The sequence below is a fragment of the Doryrhamphus excisus genome, linkage group LG1, assembly GCF_037039965.1.
Source record: "Doryrhamphus excisus strain RoL-2023G ecotype Guam linkage group LG1, RoL_Dexc_Guam_v1.1, whole genome shotgun sequence".
NCBI classification, from domain to species: domain Eukaryota; kingdom Metazoa; phylum Chordata; class Actinopteri; order Syngnathiformes; family Syngnathidae; genus Doryrhamphus; species Doryrhamphus excisus.
In genome coordinates this window covers 1551490-1575631 of record NC_136357.1, presented here as the reverse complement: position 1 = coordinate 1575631, position 24142 = coordinate 1551490, and the positions used below count along the sequence as shown (strand labels likewise).

At 39.0% G+C, this 24142-nt stretch overlaps 3 protein-coding genes across 4 annotated transcripts; 1 reads left to right on the top strand and 2 right to left on the bottom strand.

Moving 5' to 3' along the window:
• Positions 1-323: 323 nt before the first annotated feature.
• Positions 324-5643, top strand: gabarapl2 (GABA(A) receptor-associated protein like 2). The gene is made up of 4 exons (XM_058076394.2): positions 324-583; positions 873-928; positions 1164-1336; positions 3026-5643. Exons 1-4 carry the CDS (start codon positions 550-552, stop codon positions 3156-3158), a joined length of 396 nt encoding a protein of 131 aa, XP_057932377.2. The 5' UTR covers positions 324-549; the 3' UTR covers positions 3159-5643.
• Positions 5644-6516: 873 nt separating this feature from the next.
• Positions 6517-12621, bottom strand: adat1 (adenosine deaminase tRNA specific 1). 2 transcript variants are annotated; one of them, XM_078792023.1, is made up of 10 exons: positions 12320-12621; positions 11084-11152; positions 10927-10981; positions 10718-10848; positions 9119-9641; positions 8892-9037; positions 7443-7542; positions 7261-7347; positions 7082-7138; positions 6517-6893 (listed from the first exon to the last, which is right to left on the bottom strand). In XM_078792023.1, the coding sequence occupies exons 1-10, from the start codon at positions 12459-12461 to the stop codon at positions 6761-6763; spliced, it is 1443 nt and encodes a 480-aa protein (XP_078648149.1). In that variant the 5' UTR covers positions 12462-12621; the 3' UTR covers positions 6517-6760. The 2 variants fall into 2 exon arrangements, with proteins under 2 accessions (XP_078648149.1, XP_057932346.2); XM_058076363.2 differs by lacking the exon at positions 7082-7138.
• A 4365-nt stretch (positions 12622-16986) lies between these two features.
• cotl1 (coactosin-like F-actin binding protein 1) lies at positions 16987-23506 on the bottom strand. Its single transcript, XM_058076393.2, has 4 exons — positions 23144-23506; positions 22407-22489; positions 17416-17573; positions 16987-17239 (listed from the first exon to the last, which is right to left on the bottom strand). The coding sequence occupies exons 1-4, from the start codon at positions 23218-23220 to the stop codon at positions 17129-17131; spliced, it is 429 nt and encodes a 142-aa protein (XP_057932376.2). The 5' UTR covers positions 23221-23506; the 3' UTR covers positions 16987-17128.
• Between the last annotated feature and the right edge of the window lie 636 nt (positions 23507-24142).

Below are 24142 nucleotides of genomic sequence, written 5' to 3'. Positions count from 1 at the left end.
ATTCGTAAGATGTTAAAATTAAGTAACTTTAACTACACTAACAAAATTCTTGAGTAGAACTTCCCAAACGGATTATGGAAAGGCGAACGGTACACTTTAGCGTCACACTGTTTCCATGACTGCCGGCAAGCTCATGCTACATTCAGGTACAATCAGTACAACCACAACTTAACACGACTCTATGTATAAGCGAGCTATTGTACAGGATTGTATATTCACGTATTAAGGTGTGTGCGTGTGTGTATACCTTATTGTCCATGTTTGTTTGTACTCTCGCGTGAATGCACGGAACCCGTAGACATAATGGACATACACAATGATTATTTTGGACAGCACCTGAAGGCAGCAGCATCCTCCGCCAGACAGTGACGTCACCTGAGATCGACAAAGCCTGACGTTTAGCAAAACGGGCTGGAATTATTTTGTTGACGTTTTGTTTTCAAGGCTGTGCCACTGCAATGTTTGAACATTAAGACGACATTCCCTGCTGCTTTCAAAGACCTCCAATTCGACGTTAGCGTCACGCCTCAGTGCAGGGATCGAGCAAAGATGAAATGGATGTTCAAAGAGGACCATTCCCTCGGTAAAGGATTGCTTTGAAGACATGTTATGTCATGGAGGAGATTTTGCTTATTCATTCTGCATGGGTTATAAAATGCACGCATGCTGGCTAAAATATGATTTGTTTTCTGCACCTGTCATTTGAAGTACATGATGATGTTCCTAATTGCCATTGGATCATGTTACTATTATCATTCCTCCAAATAGATGCTGCCATCACGTTTAAGGCCTTATTATATCATTATTATATCATATCTGTGTTTTTGCTAATTATACACTGATTAGTCTCATACTTTCATTCTCTTCCTCAGAGCACCGATGTGTGGAGGCTGCAAAAATCCGCAACAAATACCCAGACAGAGTGCCGGTGAGTTTGATTGACAGTGTAAGCATTAGCTCCTTAAAAGTACGACTTCTGGAATTTTTCCAAAAGCTGACTCCCAATTTCATGCCCGGGTAATAAGACTTCCTGACGTCTCCACTACGTTTCTTGGAGATCCGTGCAACTGGTTGCAGAATGGTGCAATTATTTCGAACTCCAAAATGGCCGACTTCTTGTTGGATTTCATTGGAGATCGACTGTATGACTTGTGTGTTTTTAGGTGATCGTGGAGAAAGTGTGCGGCTCTCAGATAGTAGACATTGATAAGAGGAAGTACCTGGTGCCCTCTGACATCACCGTGGCCCAGTTCATGTGGATCATCAGGAAACGCATCCAGTTACCTTCTGAGAAAGCCATTTTCCTCTTTGTTGACAAAACAGTCCCGCAGTCCAGGTAAGCGCGCCACCACACTGTGGGAGTAGAGCTTAACATGTAACAATGTTATCGGTCTATCTGCTGAACAACATTTTTGGAATGGATGGTCTCCATGAATGGACAGAAACCAGACCCTCATTCTTGTTTTGTGTCGGTGTCCAAATGTTGTTCAGAACAGGATATCTCAAGAATCTAGCTGACCTACTTCCAAACCTCACCCCCCCCCCCCTCCCTGATGCATTTGAGAGCTGAGTTTGACAACAAGTTGACAGCTCGGAACTTTGCTTAGTCAAAAGTTACAAGTGGAGGCCAGGTTGAAGAATAGTCAGGATTTACATCAGGGGGGTACAAACTTTTTCTCGAGAGAACCACATAGTGAATAATCAAAAGATGCAACTTTTTTTTTTTTTTTTTTTACATTTTCCAAATATTTCAACTTCCTTTGTCAGTAGTCTTCGTAATGTTCCTCACATATTAGCACTATTACATGACTATAATATTTTGACTTTATTCCTATGCCGGCCTGATTTTCCAAATAGTACATCTCTTATATTACTCTCATATTAAGAATTTAAATTATATTTAAAATCACTGTAAAATTCTGCCTTTTTTTTCTTTTTAAGACTTTTTCCTCTTAATACAATATAGCATTTTTTCAATTTCTGCTGGTTTTGTTATTTTCTAAATTTTCTATTATTTCTACTATTTCTACTTTCCCGTAAATATAAATAGAATTTAGTAATTTAAATATTAAAGAAAATATATGCATAACAAAAAGTTGTAATATGAGAACTGAAAATGAGTTTGGGGAAAACGTTATATATAATATTACAGGAAAAAAGTCATAATTAGGAATGTCAGATTTTGGCTTTTTTGTCAAAAACTGATATGCCAATATTGTCCAACTCTCAATTTCCGATACCGATATGTATAACATCCCTATTCATAATGTTATGAGACAAAAGAAAGTTTAAATATTTGTAAAATGATTTTGAAAAGCAACAGTGGAAATTGAAAAAACAGCAGAAATTTTACGAGAATAAAGTCAAAATATTACTCAAAAAAAGTTGCACTCTAACACGAAAAAAAGTCGCAATTTTACAAGAATAACTGGTAACATTAGGAGGGAAAAAATGTCATTATTTTAAATCATAATTCATTTACAAGATTATCCATCCCTTTCCACACATGCTAACCACTTGTCCACCGTAACATTATAACTCATAAGATTATAACTTTTACACAAGCCTATTGCCCCCAAATTACAACTTACCATATTTTTTCTTTAACAGTTCAATGTTATACTACGAAAATTACATAAAATTAAAATTAATTAAAATTAAAATTACATTATTCTCATAAAATTTGTTAGATTACAGCTTTCATTTTGTCATCAAAATATATTTTTACAATGTGCATCCACAAATGGCTCCCGGGACGCACTTTGGAAAACCCTGATTTACATCTTGACAAAACGCATCAGCGACACGCACTCATTTGTCCACGAATGTGTCTCATATGGAGTATTTTGTCAGTAAGTACACAGTGTACACTACAATTACACATATACTACGTTAGATAGGAGTACCCAGGGCTTGAGTATGTGAGTACAGTATGTCTCACGAACGCCTTTAAAGTTTCTACTGCCCTTGAGCATGTAGCTGTGTCTCAAATGACGCACTTGCTGACACTTTGTATGTGTTGCAGCCTGACTATGGGCCAGCTCTACGACAAGGAGAAGGATGAGGACGGCTTCCTGTACGTGGCCTACAGCGGAGAAAACACATTTGGTTCCAAGATTTTTTTGTACGACAAAGGCTTATTAACCTTTCACACATAAACTCACCCACATCAAGTACACGGATGCACAGTGTTTCAGACATTCCTGCATCTGACGCAGTCGCTTCATGACCATTTGATGGCACTTGAATAGATCTAAATGCAATAGAAAAATATCATAAATCATGGAATGCAACTGAAAGGAAACAACACAAAACACTGCCGTACTGTAAAACGACCACAGCAGTCAGCGCATCCAACATGCATGCCACCTATTTATTGTTTTCCTTGTTGCAGGTACATGTGTTCACACCAATCATATTGCATCTGTATTTATGAACACTGAAGTACATATGCAAGACGTTAGACGCAGTCTTGTATGAAATAGCTAAAAGCCATACTACATACTAGTACGAGGAAACCAACTTGATATTTCTGTGTACTTTGTACTGTGTTTTCATATCAAGTAAATACAGCGCCAGTATTGCGGATATGATCGACTGTGATTTGTTTATCGTTGTCGCAGTCAGACCAACGTCACCATTTGTAAGCTATATATAAACCAAAAACCAAAAAATTGTAAATATAAACATAGATAATTAAAAAAAATACCGTTCCCATCATGCTAGTATCTATCCAATCCTAATATTACCCACGGTATCGATATTTGTACCAATCTACCAATAACTATAGTCATGCAGCCAAAAGCCATACTGATTAAAAGATACATTACCAGAAAATGTCTTTAGTAACGGTGAAAGTAAAAGTATTAAAATGAACTGCAATATATTGCACTTTTACGATTTAATAGATGACCTTCGACCCCTGACCAATCGCAAAAGAGCAGGCGTGGTCAAGATAGGCGTCTCGAGCGTTTCAACCAAGAGAAGAAAACTGTAGATTAACCCTGTATAAACTTGACATTTATGGAGTATTTTAATTCAAAGAGACTTACTGTAGAACTCTGCTGGGATCCAGTATCATTTAGTAAAACTATCACGCGAAAAAAAAATGAAGTCAGGTAGCAAATGACCCGGAAATGCTTCAACCCTGACTAACTTCCCGCTGTAACTAAAAAAAACTGAAGTCAGGTAGCACATGACCCGGAAATGCTTCAAACCTGACGAACTTCCCGCTGTCACAAAAACTGAAGTCAGGTAACACATGACCCGGAAATGCTTCAAACCTGACTAACTTCCTGTTTTGGTTGGCGCCGTTTGGCGATTGTTCGGCGCGTGGCACGTTGCTAACTAGCAAACGCTAGCAAACAACGAGAAGTACAACGATAAAAGTAACAGTAACTTTACTAGCAAACAACGACAAGTAAAACGATAAAAGTAACAGTAACTTTACTAGCAAACAACGACAAGTAAAACGTTAAAAGTAACAGTAACTTTACTAGGAAACAACGATAAGTAAAACGATAAAAGTAACAGTAACTTTACTAGCAAACAACGACAAGTAAAACGATAAAAGTAACAGTAACTTTACTAGCAAACAACGACAAGTAAAACGTTAAAAGTAACAGTAACTTTACTAGGAAACAACGATAAGTAAAACGATAAAAGTAACAGTAACTTTACTAGCAAACTACGAGAAGTAAAACGATAAAAACAGTAACTATAGGATACTGAATGGGTCCCACAACAACATAGTCACGTACTTCAGTGTTATCATTCTTTTTAATGCGTTTATTATCGTGTTCCTACGTGCAACACAAGTGGCTTCAGTGTTATTGTTTACATCAATATGTATCTCTGCAATCATACAGTCTAATAAGATGACACATGATGATACCGCATTTATTTATTGACCCGTTCATTGCAATCATACCGTAGTCAGCTGTGTTCATTCTTCTTTGTCCAAAAGTCTACTTTAATGTGAAGGTGCTTGCATACTTGCTAATATACACATACTAGTACTACTGTTGAAACTAAGGTGTACACACTGCAAGGTGTCCCTAAAGTGTGTACACACAGAATAAAATATTAACATTTTGAACTAAATTGTGTACAGCTTATGATATGACTTTAGGGATGCTGTGTATAATAAAAGTTACTAACTACGTGCATGACTGGTTCACACAATAATACTCTCAAGTAATGTTGCTTTGCTGTTTGGCTATGTTTTCATGTTTTTGGGGGTGGGGTGATATATCCAAGTATCACAATATTTATAATTGGTGTGCTCATTAAATGTATGTTAGACACTGTAGGTATTTTAAATAAATAAAGTAGCTTGGAGGACATAATTCAAATACAGGCGGTAACATGAGTGATCGTGGTTGTCCAAAAGGTGGCCCATGGGCCATTTTTGACCCTCAGCTTGTTTTTTTTTCTGACAGTGAATTGATGCTATATACGATATTACACTAACTTGCTTTGCCACCAATAACACAAAGCTAATATGTTCATGTTTCGCTCCGATAGCTAGAATACTGTGGTCAGACTGGCCTGCCTCGTGTCAACATAAGCGGAACAAGCTACTGCCGACTTTGTGCAGAGACATAGAAGAATGGCTGCTAATAAAGGATTTTTCTTGGTTGACGTGGTTTTCCTCCATTTGTGCATATTTTAGGTAAAAATTTGTGTATTATACATTAATCCGTCCATTTTCTATACCACTGGGGGATGCTGGAGCTATCCCAGCTGATATTAGGCGAGTGGCTGGGTACACCCTGAACTGATCGCCAGCCAGTGGAAAGACATATAAACAAACAATTACTCACACAAAATAAAAGCCAATTGTGGCCCGCAGGACACTAGTTTGAGACCCCCGCCTTGATATGAAAGTTTAATGTTAATGCGGCCCGCGCAAGTTTGATATGGATGCTGTATGGTATCATGTACCCAGAAAAAATTATTACGTTTGATTCATGTTCATGTTAAAGGTTAAATAACTTAATAGTTATCCTCCCTATCTGTGTGGAAGTGGTAAGTTGTTGGCTTTTTTAAGTTTAAAGGAAATAACTTGAAGGCTACCGTTTAGGTCGCTAGCTCTCTAGTTTGCGAGTTAGCATGTGTCTCAAGACCCTGCAGTTGCGCAATATGTTGTAAATAAAAAGAGTATAAATGTGACTATAGTCGTGTTTTGTCATGTCTACAGGGCTCTAATAATGCTTTGTTCATTTTAAATCTGAAAAAAATCATTTGTCTACCCACCAACTATATGTGGTTTCTTAGGTTTTTATTATTTTCCGTTTTATTATTATTATTATATTTATTTATTACTGATTGGTAGATTTTCTTTATTCTTGATTTGTTTATTTTTCATCTTATTTTGTGCAGAAAAATAAAAATTAAGATATTTGAGAACAGTGGAATGTTTTATCAGAGCTTTTATTGTAGAAAATCGGAACCAAAGCACTGAAAAAGTTTGTATATTTTTCGGTTTTTAATAAATGCGTTTTTTTGGGGGGGGAAAACCTGATGTGGCCCAGTCTCACCCAGACCCTAGCTCCAGTGGCCCCCAAGTAAATTGAGTTTGAGACCCCTGCTTTAGTGTTTATCCGAGGTCGGGTCAGACCTCAAACTATCCTGTTTTGTGTAGCCACCCTCCCAGGTAGATGTAAGCCAAGCTTAACACCAAAAAAGTTATCTTCTCCATCTTCAAGAGTTTGTTATTTTGTCACATCTCAAAGGATACATTGATAGGCGTTGTGTTTCATTGGAAGAGCAAGAGGTTTCTGTCACTGCGTGGCCAAAGAGGGAAGGCCTGGTTGCGAAGCTGCTGCCAAGCTTGCTGGTAGGCTTCAGATGCTTCCTTGTAGTCCAAATACGTGTGCAGGTCTGTCCTCCTGCAGGAGCATCAAGGCAAACATTGTCGTCAACCTCATTTCTATGAAATTAGATATGACGTGTATGTATAAAATATTTCATGATAATTAATTTGTCCTGCAGCTGCTGTGAAATTTCGGAGCTGCTTGTGTGGGATGAGTGAGTGGATGACTTGATACGAGGAATCAATGCGGTGGGATCAGGTTACCTGCTGGCCAGGAGACAAACACAAGGACCACTGTTCTCGCTTTCCAGAGAGTTCTTTCTAAGCATCCAACACACACATCCACCGACAGGGACTTACAGACCACGATGTGTACAAACAGTGTAATAGAGGTAGTACTACGAGTAGTCAGTGATCGGCTAATAACTACTGCCGTTTGTTACCTGAGAGAATCAGGAAGCGCTGAAGCTTTGGTGGCTGACGCCAGAGACAGGAAGGAATGGAAAAGCTCCACTTTGCACAAAGCCGACCTGGAACACACACACAAAAATCAAAGACCAACTTGAAATAATGCATTAATAATGCATTAATCAACCAAAAAGTATTTATGAAAATGTATGTTTACCGAGCTTTAGCGGTGCCCAGGTCCTTCTTGGTGACTCCCTGTTTGTAGCCGCTGGCAGTGACATCTAGTGGTTGGTCAGGTACATTACACCAGCTGATAGCTTCAAAAAAAAAAAAAAAGTCAACCCACTTGAAACAAAGAATCAAAGACATTTTGTGGTTCTTATTTTACGTCTATTGATAAAATCAAATAAAAAAAGGAGATGGATAATAAGAGTACTGTATAAAGTATTGGCCGATATCAGTGACAAAAGCAGCGTATCGAATCAGCAGTAATATTACTAAAGTAAAGTCAAAATATTAAGAAAAAAGTTTAAATCTAACAAGAAAAAGTTATATGAATAATAAGAATAATAATAAGAACGCTTTTTTAAAGTTGTAATATGACAAACAAACAATACTAATGTTTGGAAAATTAGGTTTCACAATGAAGAATGACAATAAAGTCAAAGTATTATGGGAATAATTAATGGGAAAAAAGGTTTGCGGGGGGAGGAGCCAGCCTGCATGGTTCCTACCCCTCCATCTGGTACTTTTACAATCACTAACTGTTACATTTGTTCACTTCCTGCTTTCATAAATTAAATTAAATTAAATTAAATTAAATTAAATTAAATTAAATTAAATTAAATTAAATTAAATTAAATTAAATTAAATTAAATTAAATTAAATTAAATTAAATTAAACGGACAAAATCATTCAGAGGTCAGAGAAGAAATGGTCACACTAAAAAGATGGTTTGATGGTCATATCACCTCGTACTTCGGTATGTGACAAAAAAATTAAAAATAAATAAAAAATAAAACTTAAACTATATTATGAAAGCAGGAAGTGAACAAATGTAACAGTTACCGATTGTAAAAGTACCGGATGTTAAATTAAATTAAATTAAATTTAAATGTAACAGTTAGTGATTAAATTTAATGTAATTTTATTTTTTTATTAAATTAAATTACATTTAAATGTAACAGTCAGTGATTAAATTTAATTAAATTTAATTAAATTTAATTAAATGTAATTAACTTTAATTAACTTTAATTAAATGTAATTAAATTTAACATCCAGTACTTTTACAATCGGTAACTGTTACATTTGTTCACTTCCTGCTTTCATAATATAGTTTAAGTTTTATTTTTTATTTATTTTTAATTTTTTTGTCACATACCGAAGTACGAGGTGATATGACCATCAAACCATCTTTTTAGTGTGACCATTTCTTCTCTGACCTCTGAATGAACAAAAAGCAGTGGTATCATCCGCAAATAATACCAGCTTTAAGTCTTTTGTGACTTTGGAGATATCATTGATGTACAAGTTGAACAGTTTTGGTCCCAGTATTGACCCCTGGGGAACTCCGCACGTAATAGTCAGGAAAATACGGTACTATAATGAACACAGAACTGCTGAAAGAGCAAATTCAATGCTGACAAAAAATGAAAAAATGGACTACCTGCTCCACAGGGGGTAATGCGTCCTTGTCCCGCCGTGTGCTGGAGCTCAGTCTGGGCTTGGCTGAAGGGGAACTCCAGTTTGGACTGAAGAAAAACTGGCGGACGCACTGAGAAACCAGCGCAGAGATCCAATACATGGGAACATCTGAACAGTATATTATGTATTATGATTGATATATATGTTACATTTTATAAATACCGCCAAATAGATCAATGCGTGCCTCACCTGGTGTACAAAGCTCTTTGCATGGATTCTGGGCTGTAGGGGCACATCCCGACCACCACTGTGCTAAAGTACAGCGCCTCCTCCAGGTAATGGGACAGCAGGGCACCCTGGAAGCCCAGCACGCCCCAGCGGGCCAGCTTGTCGCTGCACGAGAGAGACAGCGTGAGCTCGCCTCGGCCGGGCTTGACGCGCAGCAATCCTGCCGTGTGGTAGCCTGTCCTGGGTAGGAGAGGATCAGCCGGGCCGCCTTGCACCGACTTGGCGCCCGTTCTGTGAATATCCGGCTCGGTTGGGGATGGCGAAGGCTCACAGTCTTGTGAGGATTCTTCAGAGTCCTGAGCGTCATCTGGTTTTTCCTCGTCGGCTAGCTGTTCTTCTCGACAGAGCCGCTTGGAGTTTTTCAACACTGTACCTGATTTTGGTTTTCTTTTGACGCTTCCCCCAGCCGTCCCTTGATCACTCTTTATGGTTGGACACGGTTGAGGCTGCCTGTCAGTCATGGGGATGATGGAGGCGTCGCCGCCTAGTATACATCAGCTTATAAATGACAGACATTGGATTGCTTTTAATACCTGGAACACTTAGATGAAATATCTTCGTAATGAAAAATTTTTATCATTTCATATTCCAGGTATTCCTCAAAAACATGTTTTTGATATCATGGCATTCACATTTTTAACTTACCTTTTATACATTTTAAGAAATTTTTGTTTTAGTCTTACTACCCCAACCTTCCATAAGTGGGTCAAAAATGACCCGGTCAGGTTGTTTTCTTGAAATATCTGTGTAATGAAAAATTTTTATCATTTCATATTCCAGGTATTCCTCAAAAAACATGTTTTTGATATCATGCCATTCACATTTTTAACTTACCTTTTATAGATTTTAAGACATTTTTGTTTTTGTGTTACTACCCCAACCTTCCATAAGTGGGTCAAAAATGACCCGGTCAGGTTGTTTTCTTGAAATATCTTTGTAATGAAATTTTTGTATCATTTCATATTCCTGGTATTCCTCAAAAAACATCTTTTTGATATCATGCCATTCACATTTTTAACTTATCTTTATACATTTTAAGAAATTTTTGTTTTAGTCTTACTACCCCAACCTTCCATAAGTGGGTCAAAAATGACCCGGTCAGGTTGTTTTCTTGAAATATCTTCGTAATGAAATTTTTAAAATCATTTTATATTCCAGGTATTCCTCAAAAAACATGTTTTTGATATCATGCCATTCACATTTTTAACTTACCTTTATGTAACACACAATGGATCCTCCCATTTTCTATTGTTGTACGGGGTCATTTTCTTTTTCAAAGATGTAAAAAAAGTGAAAAATGAAGATGTTTCTAACATGAAATCATTCTTGTGTGGTCCTAAATATAATACTAAATATCATACAAGTGATTATTCCTAACCAAAATGGCAAAATTGTCATAAAAAGGCATTGATTCTAGTATGGGTGATTTTTGAGCCACTTATGGAAGAGTGTAGGGTCCAGTCACTCGTGCATCCAAGGGTTAAATGTACACAAGGCGTCAAAGTGAGCCAACACACCACCGTTCATGTCGAAACATCTGCCACAAAGTATTCAACTTACACGGTGTGTGACTGGTGAAGAAGAGGAAGGAAACTCCAGGCTGCAGCCTCCATTTCCCTGAACCCGCCGCCCGACAAAACACGTCGCTTCCCCTCCCGCTCACCGCTCTGTGCAGCTGCTGGGTTAGATACCTGCCAATATAAAATAAAAATAGACTGGAAGATCTTTTGGAAATGATGCGTGCTGATTGACACCTGTGTCCTGCACACCTGATGCAACCTCTTCTCGCGATGACTTCGGCATGGCTGTCATTCAGCACATCACCTGAACGGAGATTCACATATCAAAGTACGGCAATTTTTCCGAGCATGATTCTTACAGTTTATACTAAATAAGTCAATGAATGGAATCAAATAAGCCACGCACCTTTGGGACTCATGGCTGATTGTCCGATGCACTTGGTCCCAGTTCCCAGGGAAACCACTTCTCTTTCAACTAAAAGATGCAGGTGATATTTGATTATAAAAATGTAAGTAGCTGCTCCCACAACTGTGATCTCATTGGCAAGATGGCCGACAAACCACCTCAGTCTGAGCTTGCGTCTTTCTAATCCTGTTCAACGACAAAACATCAAAGCATCTTCTGCTCTACCACCTGATTGTTGGTCTCCAGACCATCCTGTGAATCGTTCCCATCACTTTTGCTGGTACTCTTCGGTCACAAAGGACCCCTGACGCTCTTCTCCTGCCTGCACTCACCTCTTCAACCTCTTTATCAGGGGTGTCCAATGTGCGTCCCGGGAGGCCGTTTGTGGTGCGCAGCTGTTTTTTTTTTTTTATTGACCTATTGCACATTCTAAGAATCATTTCTAAGAATCTAAGATTCATTCTAAGAATCATTTAACAAGAAAACTAAAAAAAATAAAAATAAAATAATGGAAAAATCTGCAAAAATGTAACAAATTAATATGAGGCAAAAGTTAAATTTAAAAGTATCATAAAGTAAAATAGTAATATATATAGTAAAATAATAAAGTAAAATAGTAGCATAAAAGTTGAAAAGTGAAATTAAATTTTTGTTAAAATACTATTACTTTTCTATCTATATGCGCCCTGTGATTGGCTGGCGACCAGTCCAGAATGAACCCCGCCTCTCGTCCGAAGACAGCTGGGATAGACTCCAGCACCCCTGTGACCCTCGTGAGGATAAGCGGTAGAAAATGAATTAATTAATTACTTTTTTTTCTCCGAGAAATCCAGTTTCCTCCCACATTCCAATAACATGTTAGGTTAATGACCAAATTGTCCATAGGTATGAATGCGAGTGTGAATGGTTGTTTGACTATATGTGCCCTGTGATTGGCTGGCCACCAGTCCAGGGTGTACCCCACCTCTCGCCCGAAGACAGCTGAGACCCTCATGAATATAAGCGGTATAAAATGAATGAATAATATTACTTTTCTTTAAATATATATGTATATATAACTTGTGTCTGTCTACACGTGTTGCCTTCCATAATGTCAAAGAGTGGACACCCCTGACATGCAAACCATAGCAAATAATAAAAATAGCAAATATTACTGTTACTAAATTTGCACTAAATAATAATAAAGACCAAATACATACACAATGAAAGAACATACAAATTAACAATAGCGATTACCTGTGTCAGAGTTAGCACATTGGGTGATTTTGACAACAGCGGCCAGCAGGGTCCACTCTCTGCCCGGCTCGGGCTTTCCTCTGCGGGGAAGCGCCTTGAAAGTCTCGTAGCACAATTGAGCGATGTCGTCGGCCGTCGCCATGTTGAACGTCACCGCTGTTTGTGAGCCGGGGTTCCCTTGAATTTAAATATTCTACACGTGTAATTCAACCAAATGCAATGTTACGAAGACATTGTTAGTGTCTTATTTTCTCTCGAGGCGAACAACTTTAGCGGAAGTACACCCGGAAGTGATTCTTCTTTTTGTTTTATGGCGGGTGGGACTCAGTGTAAGAGGTGCATTACCGCCCCCTACTGCATTGGAGTGGAAACACCAATTCAACATAACAATGGGCGGGTGGTTGACAGGCCGTTCATTTTGGCTCTGTGACGACACATTGGAAAAATAGGATTTAAAAAGAAAACAACAGGAGAAAAAAAATGAAAAATTATCAGTAATTTGACAAGAATTAAGTCAAAACCAAAACTAGCATAACATCATAATATTATGAGGAAAAAGAACGCCATTTTAGTAGCATTAGTTTACAATATTAAAGAGTTATAAAAACAGAATGGATAAAGTTGTAATTTTTGGAAAATTAGGTAAAAAACTGCTTCAATTTTACAAGAATAAAGTCAAATTCTAGTGATATTCTAAAGAGGAAAAAAGAGCAAACAAGAATGTAATTTTAGTTGCATATAGAATCATATTATTATAAGAAAATAATGTTCTCCTTTTGGAATATTAAGTCAAGTAAAAAGTTATAATATTATAATGTCATAACACCAAGAAAAAAATGAAGAAGAAAGTTGAAATATTTGTAAAACAAAAAAAAAAGCCCAGCAAAAATTGTAATAAAAAAAACCCTAATAATACTAATAATTCACTTTTTCACCCATATTTTTCTTGAAATATATATATAACGTCTTAGAATATTACAAAATATCAAAGTGGCATTTTTCCCTGTGTGGCCTTCGCTAGAAAAAGTATGGACAAAAGAAGCCAATAACCAATAATATACACTATATTATTATAATATACGCAATAATATACACTATAAAATTGTGTACAATATACCCAATATAATGTGAGTATATTCATGTCGATTTCTACTCCTCAAGCTGAATACTGCGGATCCAATTCATTTAGTCTTGGCTTCCAGATCAGTGCCTAATTGGACATCACGCCGTAGCTGACCCGTGGTTTGATGAACAGCGGCCATGGGGAACGTCATTAAAATGGCCACACTGACTGCAAGGCTGTGACACATGACCTTTCCCTGCAGACACATTGCACATGTGCTAACTCTGCAGCGTCAACAAATGGCTTCTTCGCAAAAGTGTCGCTGGTCCACACGGACGCTCATTTGCTTGATGGCTGCCAGTCACCTCCAGTTTCCTGTCTGAGCTCCGCGTTTGGATTATTTCACCCTGGACTGGTGGCCAGCCAATCCCAGGGCACATATAGACAAACAACCATTCACACTCACATTCATACCTATGGACAATTTGGAGTGGCTAATTAACCTAGCATGTTTTTGGAATGTGGGAGGAAACCGGAGTACCCGGAGAAAACCCACGCATGCACGGGGTGAACATGCAAACTCCACACAGAGATGGCCGAGGGTGGAATTGAACCCGGGTCTCCTAGCTGTGAGGTCTGCGCGCTAACCACTTATTCGCTGTGCAGCCCAATAGTATACATTTTAAAAATAATTTTCTAACATTGTTGGTTATAAGTATAACTCCATTTTCTATACCGCTTATCCTCATTAGGGTTGCGGCGGTATGCTGGAGCCTATCCCAGTTGACTTCGGGCAAGAGGCGGGGTACATCCTGGACCGAGGAAATATAATTCCTGTTTTATAAATAGAATATTTTGATAATTTGAGCATAGAAAACCTGTTTATGACCTTGTAAATACACTTTTTTTTGACATTATTAGAGCCCTCTAGACATGAAATAACACCCCTATAGTCACCTTTACACCCCTATAACATAATATAGTAGACATAAGAGAAAAAAATACATATTAGAGTACATTATAATATAGTATAAAATATACAATACACAAATATACCATATAGACTCACACGTTAGCATTGGGAGACTTCCTGTCCTGTACTGTACTTCCTGTTTTGGCTGATGTCTGATCATAACAATAGTAACATTAGTGACACCTATTGATCAGTGTAAAAAAGGGCCGTTGACAGGGGGGGACAAACGGGTATCTTGTCCCGGGCCCAGGCATGAGGGGTAGGGGGACCCAGAACTGGTCCCTCATGAAAATGTGATTAATCATTCTGTTCTGTTTCGTGACGCAGGTGGATATAAAAAAACGAGAAATCCAAATCCTTCACTCACTCACTCAAGAAACAGGTTTCGGAAAAAAAACATCAATTTTATTTTCAAATGACTTTTTTTTTGTTTTGTTTTGTTTTGTTTTGCCCATTCACTTTTTTACCCCCCCTTCAATTTTGAAATGTCATCTACCAAAGTCAAAAGTGTCAACGTCCTTAGAAACAAAGTCAGAGAAAGTGGAAGAAAGAAAAGAAAGAGAGATGCTACAACTGAAGGCCGCCTCATCACAGCTTTACCGCCATCAAACGTTTTCAAGTGGATGGATGCCCTCCCACCCACGTGAGGCGCCGCCCCCCCCCCCCCCCCCCATCACAGTGTGCTCCCGCCACGTCTCTCTCCGTGGCGGTCGAAGGCAGTCAAATGTGTTCCGACAGAGTAGACACCGGGGGAAAACATCCGAAATCATCCTAACGGCTACTGGAATTGTCCTCTTTGTGCGTTCATGTAGAATATTTACATACACCCCCCCCCCCCTTTTAAATGTAGGGGTGGGATGATTGATCCCAATTGATTGACTGAAAGAAGATTGATATCTTTGTCCCGTGTTTTATTCTGATTGTAATCACGATCAACAAATTCCAGGCTAAATCTTTTAATGTCAGAATTCCAAGTAAAACGTGTGAGTACTGGCGTTGTATTTATCTAAATTTGCAGTATCGGCCATCTATACCAGGGGTGGGCAAACTACGGCCCGGGGGCCACATCCGGCCCGCCAAGTGTTTGAATACGGCCCGCCCAATCTTTCCAAAGTATTTCATTTAAACTCAACATACAACCTGGCATCATGGCCTGAGCCAACCTTTTGATGGTTTTATCAATTTCGTTTTTTGACATGGTCTGTTGTTTACCAAGTGCTCCTGAAAAAAAGGACACAAGCACATAATAATAATAATAATAATTATTATTATTATTACATTATTATAATTATTATTAGAACTATTATGATTATTATAATTATTATATTAATGCTAATTATTATATTAATTATATATAATATTATTGTTATATTTGCATATTTTACATAATAATAATATAATAATTATTATTTTAATTTTATTATAATTATTATAATATTTTATTATTTTTAAAATATTTAAATATAAATATAAAATAATAAATAATAATAGCAGATTGCATGACAATTTTACAGATACAATAATACCAGGTGGACTGTTACGTGTAAAATATATAGTCTGCCCCCCCCCTAAATGTTGTCATATCAATGCGGCCCGTGAGTCAAAAAGTTTGCCCACCCCTGGTCTATACACTGTCACTTTTTTCTATACTTCGAGTGCCAAAGCAGAAAATCATGCATTTCCCATGTTTTGAAGTTTTATGCCGTGATGGTGTTTTGAACCGATAAATATTTACTAAGTTTGACGATTGCGGAAAATTATAACAGCTTCTGCAACTGATAAAAAATAACAATAAAAAAAAAGAGTCGGACGCTGGGAAAACACTGAGTGCAGACAGGATTGCAAGGTTTATAGCGTGTCTTTCTGTGTAAACATTGGACACTCATATTCATCCTGTTTTTATTTCCATGGAAAAATGTAGAATTTGCTGCCATATGACGCCGTCTGGTGTGAATACGCCAATGGAATCCTTAAACGGCAATTTTAAGGTTAAAAATATTTTGTACAATTGTAAAAATCAAACATTGTTCAGTCGAGCACCCAATGTCGAGTGCACTTTGTCTCCGATCACGGTCAAAATAGGCTGGAATGAGTAATGCAAGCCTCGGCGTTGTGCTTCACGCTAAAATGTCCCCCCCCCCGTCCTTTCACGTTGGACTTTTCTTCCACAAACTGCTGCTAGCTAAGACTGGTATCTTTGACATTCGTATCTAACGTTGTCTAAACGAGACATTCAACCGTGATTCATTCCTTCATTCCCCAAATGAAGGTATGTTATATTACTATTATTATATTTAAACCATAACTGGGTACAGTGGAACCCGTTTAAGCCGACGTCCCTTGCGGATATAGGCGAAACTAGCCATTGGTTGCACATTTCGTACTTTCGACGGATTTGTCTCTAAAACTGAAAAAGGCAAACCCGGGTTCCACTGTCTTGGCTCGACGTCGTCTAATAAGGCTTTTTGGAATCTAACAAACAGGTCGCACATCTAAGTTGTGGTGGCTTCCCTAGCTAATGTTTAAAGAAGTATCAGCACTGGGAAAAAAAAAAAAACTATGAGAAGAATTCTTAAAAGTATGACTCAACGAGTTAGCAGGTCCCCGTCTTTGTCTCTCCACCCCCCCGTGTGAGGTTTTTTATTTGGGGCTTGGTTTAAAAAGGATGTTCAGTCTATTCTTTTTGTTATTTTCTCAGCCAACACCTCCAATCACATCTTTTCCTCCTGCAAACCTCCTCTTAAAAAAAAAAAAAAAAAAAAATGACACTTGTCTACTCGGCCTGGGCATCGTAGTTGGCGCCGCCTGCCTTCTTCAGCTCCGTGCGAAGGTAGTCCTCGTCCACTTCCTTTGGATCACTGATCATGAACTCCTTGGCGAAGTTCTGCGGAAAAGCCATAACCAGTTGAAGTAGATGGATGGATCTCGTAATTTGGATGTTTTATGGCATAATTATGATGTACCGTTAGCTTCCATACCATAACGAGACCGTCCTAATGTTCTCTCATAATGGCAACCTTTATCTAGTTGGAACATGCGCCAGATACCCGAGTCACTGACCTGCACAATCTCTTTCACCAACGCTTTGTCAGTGCTGATTTTGGCCCGCTGCAGCCCGCTGATGCTCTCCCCAATCCAGGTGACGAGGGTGAACTTGGCTCGCTTGCTCATGGCGTCTCCCGTCATGATCCGCAGGAAGCAAAACAGACGAGCGTCATCTGAGGGGGGGGGGATAGAAGTGAGCGAGTCTGGCGAGCGGGATCTTGACTCCAAGTTGAGAGCACGCAGTAGCGCTTCGGTTCTGGGTGGGAATTTGTGCTTGTGTGGGTTTTTTCCACCTTCCTCGTCCAAATGTGGATGGATGGATAAATTATTTAATCCGAAAAATTTGAGTCTGTTTTTTTTGTATGTGTGAATACCTGAACAAAATAAAAAATATATAAAAATAAGAAAAGTAGCGTCCAAAGTGCGGTCCTGGGGCCATTTGCGGCTTGAATTTCAATAAATGACTGGCGAAATTGGGGTGCATACAATGCTGTCCTGTCACTTTCTGTTCATAAAATACAGCAAAAATTTTTATTTTTCTCACATAGATTTAGAAGGTGATTAATTTGAATTAATTTTAAAGTGTAATTAATCTGATTAAATAATTTAATCAGTCTGTATTTTTTTGTAATTTTTTTTGTATGTGTGAATAACTGAATAAAATAAAAAAATTAAAATCCTTTAAAGTAGAGGAGCGTCCAAAGTGCGGTGTATACAATGCTGTCCTGTCACTTTCTGTTCATAAAATACAGCAAAAATTAGCATTTTTTATATAGATTTAAAAGGTGATTAATTTGAATTAATTTTAAAGTGTAATTAATCTGATTAAATAATTCAATCAGTCTGTATTTTTTGTATGTGTAAATACCTGAATAAAATTTTAAAAAATCTTTTAAAGTAGAATAGCATCCAACGTGCGGTCCTGGGGCCATTTGCGGCTTGAATTTCAATAAATGACAGGCGAAATTGGGGTGCATACAATGCTGTCCTGTCACTTTCTGTTCATAAAATATAACAAAAATGAGCATTTTTCTCACATAGATTTAGACGGTGATTAATTTGAATTAATTTTAAAGTGTAATTAATCTGATTAAATAATTTAATCAGTCTGAGCTTTTTTTGTATGTGTGAATACCTGAATAAAATAAAAAAAATTAAAACCTTAAAAGTAGAGTAGCGTCCAAAGTGCGGTCCTGGGGCCATTTGCGGCCCACAGCATATTTAAAAAATAGAATTAAACAAAAAAAAAACACAGTCTGCAGTGCGGAGTGGTGAGGAATGCAGTGATCTCTACATTGGGGCGACCAAGCAACAAGGACACAATCACATGGATCAACATAGGAGGGCTCAGTCTCCGCAGTTCATTTACAGTGAAGAAAATAAGTATTTGAACACCCTGCTATTTTGCTATTTCTCCCACTTAGAAATCATGGAGGGGTCTGAAATTTTCATCGTAGGTGCATGTCCACTGTGAGAGAGATAAACTAAAAAGAAAAATCCAGAAATCACAATGCATGATTTTTTAACAATTTATTTGTGTGATACAGCTGCAAATAAGTATTTGAACACCTGTGTATCATCTAGAATTCTGACCCTGAAAGACCTGTTAGTCTGCCCATTAGAAGTCCACCTGCACTCCATGTATCATCCTGAATCAGATGCACCTGTTTGAGGTCGTTAGCTGCATAAAGACACCTGTCCACCCCATACAATCAGTAAGACTTTAACTTGTAACATGGCGAAGACCAAAGAGCTGTCCAAAGACACCAGAGACAAAATTGTACACCTCCACAAGGCTGGAAAGGGCTACGGAGCAATTACCAAGCAGCTTGGTGAAAAAAGGTCCACTGTTGGAGCTATCATTAGAAAATGGAAGAAGCTAAACATGACGGTCAATCTCAATCGGAGTGGAGCCCCATGCAAGATATCACCTCGTGGGGTCTCAATGATTCTAAGAAAGGTGAGGAATCAGCCCAGAACTACACGACAGGACTTGGTCAATGACCTGAAAAGAGCTGGGACCACCGTTTCCAAGGTTACTGTAGGTAATACACTAAGACGTCATGATGTGAAATCATGCATGGCACGAAAGGTTCCCCTGCTTAAACCAGCACATGTCAAGGCCCGTCTTAAGTTTGCATATGACCATTTGGATGATACAGAGGAGTCATGGGAGAAAGTTTTATGGTCAGATGAGACCAAAATAGAACTTTTTGGTCATAATTCCAATAAGCGTGTTTGGAGGAAGAAGAATGAAGAGTACAATCCGAAGAACACCATCCCTACTGTGAAGCATGGGGGTGGTAGCATCATGCTTTGGGGGTGTTTTTCTGCACATGGGACAGGACGAGTGCACTGCATTAAAGAGAGGATGACTGGGGCCGTGTATTGTGAGATTTTGGGGAACAACCTCCTTCCCTCTGTCAGAGCATTGAAGATGGGTCGTGGCTGGGTCTTCCAACACGACAACGACCCGAAGCACACAGCCAGGAAAACCAAGGAGTGGCTCCGTAAGAAGCATATCAAGGTTCTAGCATGGCCCAGCCAGTCTCCAGACCTGAACCCAATCGAAAATCTTTGGAGGGAGCTCAAACTCCGTGTTTCTCAGCGACAGCCCAGAAACCTGACTGATCTAGAGAAGATCTGTGTGGAGGAGTGGGCCAAGATCCCTCCTGCAGTGTGTGCAAACCTGGTGAAAAACTACAGGAAACGTTTGACCTCTGTAATAGCAAACAAAGGCTACTGTACCAAATATTAACATTCATTTTCTCAGGTGTTCAAATACTTATTAGCAGCTGTATCACACAAATAAATTGTTAAAAAATCATGCATTGTGATTTCTGGATTTTTCTTTTTAGTTTATCTCTCTCACAGTGGACATGCACCTACGATGAAAATTTCAGACCCCTCCATGATTTCTAAGTGGGAGAAATAGCAAAATAGCAGGGTGTTCAAATACTTATTTTCTTCACTGTACATCTCAAAGAGAAGCGACATTCCTTTGAGGACAACAATATGGAGATCCTGGACGGACAGAGTGGCGTGAAAGTCATCATCTATGTCAAAATAGAAAAGCTCAATGGAGATTTGCACCATCGGCTTATACGTAACTATGATTCCTGCACTCATATGCCAAGCACAAAGGTTCCCGACAACCTCTTCCTTCCTTTGCTGGACTCCTAGGATGTCTTCTTTATACAGCGATGCTGACTCCGCAAGCAAACCCCCGCCTCCCAGGCCCCCTCACCACACACACTACAAAAAAAAAAAAACAACTGCAAGGATGACACAGCAAAAACACAAGGCAAACCTCCAAGAGAGTCAAATTGGGGCGCTGATATGATTGGGTTTCTCCGATTTTTATTGAATAATAACAGCAGAGTCACGTAGCGCATCCGCACAACACTTACACAAGCTTACGTACGTGAACGTGAATCCGCTTCAACGCCAGAACAATCCCTCAAACCTTTCGTTGACGATGCGATCGTTGCCAAACGATGTGGCGGCGAGATCAACACAGGCGCCACCTTCCTGTTTTGCCACGGGCTATTTCTTGGATTCAATAAATGTTGCGCACCGTCTTTGCCAAAATGCTGGCGGGTGCTACTTTCTTTTTGGATGATTGTGCAACCGTGATCAAAAGAAAGGCAGCGACCTGAGGTGAGAAACTAAATTCTAAATACTAAATAATAAATTCAAGAACTAACTCATCGCAAAACAGGAAGGTGGTGTTCGTGTCTTTGGCATGAATGACGTCTTCAATGACTTTAAATTGTTTTAGGCATCTAAAACTAAAATTGTTAGTTGGTTTTGTATTTCAGATACTATTAAGAAGGGGTTAGTGGTTCTTTTATTAGAGTTGGGACACCATGGAAAGATTCCAGTCAGACAATGGATACTTCATACTCTTTTCATTCATTCATTGTCTTCCGCTTATCCTCATGAGGGTCGCAGGGGGTGCTGGAGCCTATCCCAGCTGCGAGAGGCGGAGTACACCCTGGACTGGTGGCCAGCCAATCACAGGGCACATATAGACAAACAACCATTCACACTCACATTCATACGTATGGACAATTTGGAGTGGCTAATTAACCTAGCATGTTTTTGGAATGTGGGAGGAAACCGGAGTAGAAAACCCACGCATGCATGTGGGGGGGGGGGGGGGGGGGGGGGCATGCAAACTCCACACAGAGATGGCCGAGGGTGGGACTGAACGAGCTCTGAGGTCTGCGCGCTAACCACTCGACCGCCGTGCAGCCTGGTACTTCATACTCTCCGAGCAAAATTAGCAAACATTTTTTTTCTAAGATGCTTTCATGTGCGTCGCGTAACTCCTCAGACACAATTTGCCGCTGCATTCAGGGACACTTTTAGCAAACACAGCCACACATGCAGCCCAAATTCCCCAGCAATTACTGCAATTATATGATGAATGGATAATTGCAATAGCTTTTAAAATAACAAATACATGCTTGTATTATTGCTAGTTTATATTACAGACTGCCAGATAGATTTTCTGCTGTCTTACATGACTCTTACTTGACTGTTGTGAACTGGTGTCATCTAGATAACAAATACCGATATAATAATAATAATTAATGTTGTTAACTGCAGAGGAAGCAAGTCATCGCCATGTTTTTTTGCAACAAGACAAACTTCCTCTCTTATCTCTGAGTAACATTTTGAGTGCAATTTGAATGTGACTGAAGTGGACTTCCGCATTCCTTGGTTGTACAAATGATCATGTTAAAAAAAAATGGGGCAAAGGACTATTGTGGCTGATTTTATGCGACGCAACACAGCTAACTGGTGTGCATGTTCGGGCCTCCAGGCCAATGGTTGACAGAGTGAAGTCTTAAAAGATTAGCGTGTCGCTAAGTCAAGCCGTTTGCTTCGCAGGCTTTCGGGGGATAGCAGCAACGTAAAAAAAAAAAAAATCTGGAGTGACAACATGCAAAACTTTCATGCTTGCACACATAGAGTGGCGTTCAACTCCATCCGCTCACCTGTGCACATCTTTTTTAACTCCTCATAGTCAGTCCCTTGCTCTGCAGGCACAATCCTGGAGCCTTGGTATTTAAATACAGCCCTGCAAGATGGAGAAGTGGAGAAGTGGAGAAGACAATGAGCATTGAAGCCATTCCATTTGTGATGTATTCTCACAATGTGTTCAGCCACAACAGCCGCATTGTGTGAGGCCACAGACAAAAAAATGTCCCAGACGCCCATGCAAGGTGGCACTTGTGTGGCAGCCGTGTGTTAATTGTCACAACCATCATGTTATCCCATCTGAATTCAGGACAAAGGAAATTACTTCTACTCCGCCAGGCCTGCACTCAGAAAGGGGCAGGGCAACGCAAACCTGCGTGTATTTCTGTATTTCAGCCAATATTCTTGTATGGACATGCACAAGAATTCCGGCTTCACAAGCCAGGCAGCGAGACAAATCAGGTCTTTGTTTCCAAAAAATACGCTATTTTAATAAATGGACATGTATGTATGACAAAATAAATCTTGAAACATATTATCTACATCTATGATGTATACAGCTATTCCATATATTAAGTAATAACACTGTTACGAGCTCTGAGGGATGTCTTCATAACGGGAACTAGATTGTTTCGCGGATGAAATTGATTGATGAAATGATGCGCATTCGAAATGGTACATCCCCAGTGTAGGCTTTCAGTATGACACAACGTCAAAATATGATAAGTCTGTAACATAAAGAGTACACACTCACCAGTTGATGTCCGTATTGTCGTCTCTGACTTGGTTGTAAGCCTCCCGGCAACCCTCTTTATCAATCTGGGTTGCCATTTTTTCCGGATAACGAGGGAGTTCAGACAGTTGAAGTGAACGTATTCCGAACCCGGAGCTAGCTTGTCATGCAGTGAACGGAGCGGCTAACTTGTACAGTCGATGTCATACATCAGATATAAAGTACAAATATTGCACAGATAACCGCAGCACCGAAGATGAACGGGTCGAAAACGGAATAAGTATAGACTTCTCACGGAGGCTTGGCGCATTTCCTATATGGGTTCCGTTAATGGGCGTTGGTGATGTGCCTGTGACTCAATCAAGCTTCAGCTAAACACGAGTGGAGACACTTCCGCCTTCTGTGGGTCGTCGGCGTCGTTGCAATCTCTGTGCGGATTATCAAAATAATGGCATATGACTAACGACTTACAACGTGTAGTATTGCGTAAATGCTGAGAAGCATTAAATCAACACAATTTCTCATCTATTTATTTCTCAACTTATTATTATTATTATTATTATTGCAGAAAGTCGTTTTACACTTTACATTGCTGCAACATTTGCTTATTCTACAGAGTGAGGACTACATTGTTCATTCTTGCATTCTGATCCAGCTTATCTAGTGTATTTTTCATTTGCTCAGTGATTTTTTTCCCTTCCTCAAAAGTGGCACAAAGGAGCATTATCATCCAGTAGTACCTTGATATCATCCTGTGCTACATTGATATCACCACAGGGTTTTGGAATGAAATGGCCTTTATTGTCATTATACAAGATGTACAACAAAATTGGAGAGCTTCTCCTTTCAGTGCAGTTTAAAAAACAAAAAAGTATATAAAGTAGAGTAAAAAAGATAATTTAACAAGATATATACAAGATATATACAAGATATCCAAAATATACGCATAGTATTGCACAGGAGCATATGCAGGAGCAGATATATTAATTTTAGTGCAATGATCAATGGGTCATAGTGCAA

Bases quoted from the DNA above. Each gene is read 5' to 3' on its own strand.
- gabarapl2 (XM_058076394.2), top strand. From the start codon at position 550: ATGAAATGGATGTTCAAAGAGGACCATTCCCTCG. The intron at 929-1,163 runs GTGAGTTTGATT...GTGTGTTTTTAG, and splicing joins AATACCCAGACAGAGTGCCG to GTGATCGTGGAGAAAGTGTG. The intron at 1,337-3,025 runs GTAAGCGCGCCA...TATGTGTTGCAG, and splicing joins AAAACAGTCCCGCAGTCCAG to CCTGACTATGGGCCAGCTCT.
- adat1 (XM_078792023.1), bottom strand. From the start codon at position 12,461: ATGGCGACGGCCGACGACATCGCTCAATTGTGCTACGAGACTTTCAAG. The intron at 10,849-10,926 runs GTGTGCAGGACA...TTATATTGGCAG, and splicing joins GCGAGAAGAGGTTGCATCAG to GTATCTAACCCAGCAGCTGC. The intron at 9,642-10,717 runs GTAAGTTGAATA...GATGTATACTAG, and splicing joins CTTCACCAGTCACACACCGT to GCGGCGACGCCTCCATCATC.
- cotl1 (XM_058076393.2), bottom strand. From the start codon at position 23,220: ATGGCAACCCAGATTGATAAAGAGGGTTGCCGGGAGGCTTACAACCAA. The intron at 22,490-23,143 runs GTGAGTGTGTAC...TCCATCTTGCAG, and splicing joins GACAATACGGACATCAACTG to GGCTGTATTTAAATACCAAG. The intron at 17,240-17,415 runs GTCAGTGACTCG...GCTTTTCCGCAG, and splicing joins TGGTGAAAGAGATTGTGCAG to AACTTCGCCAAGGAGTTCAT.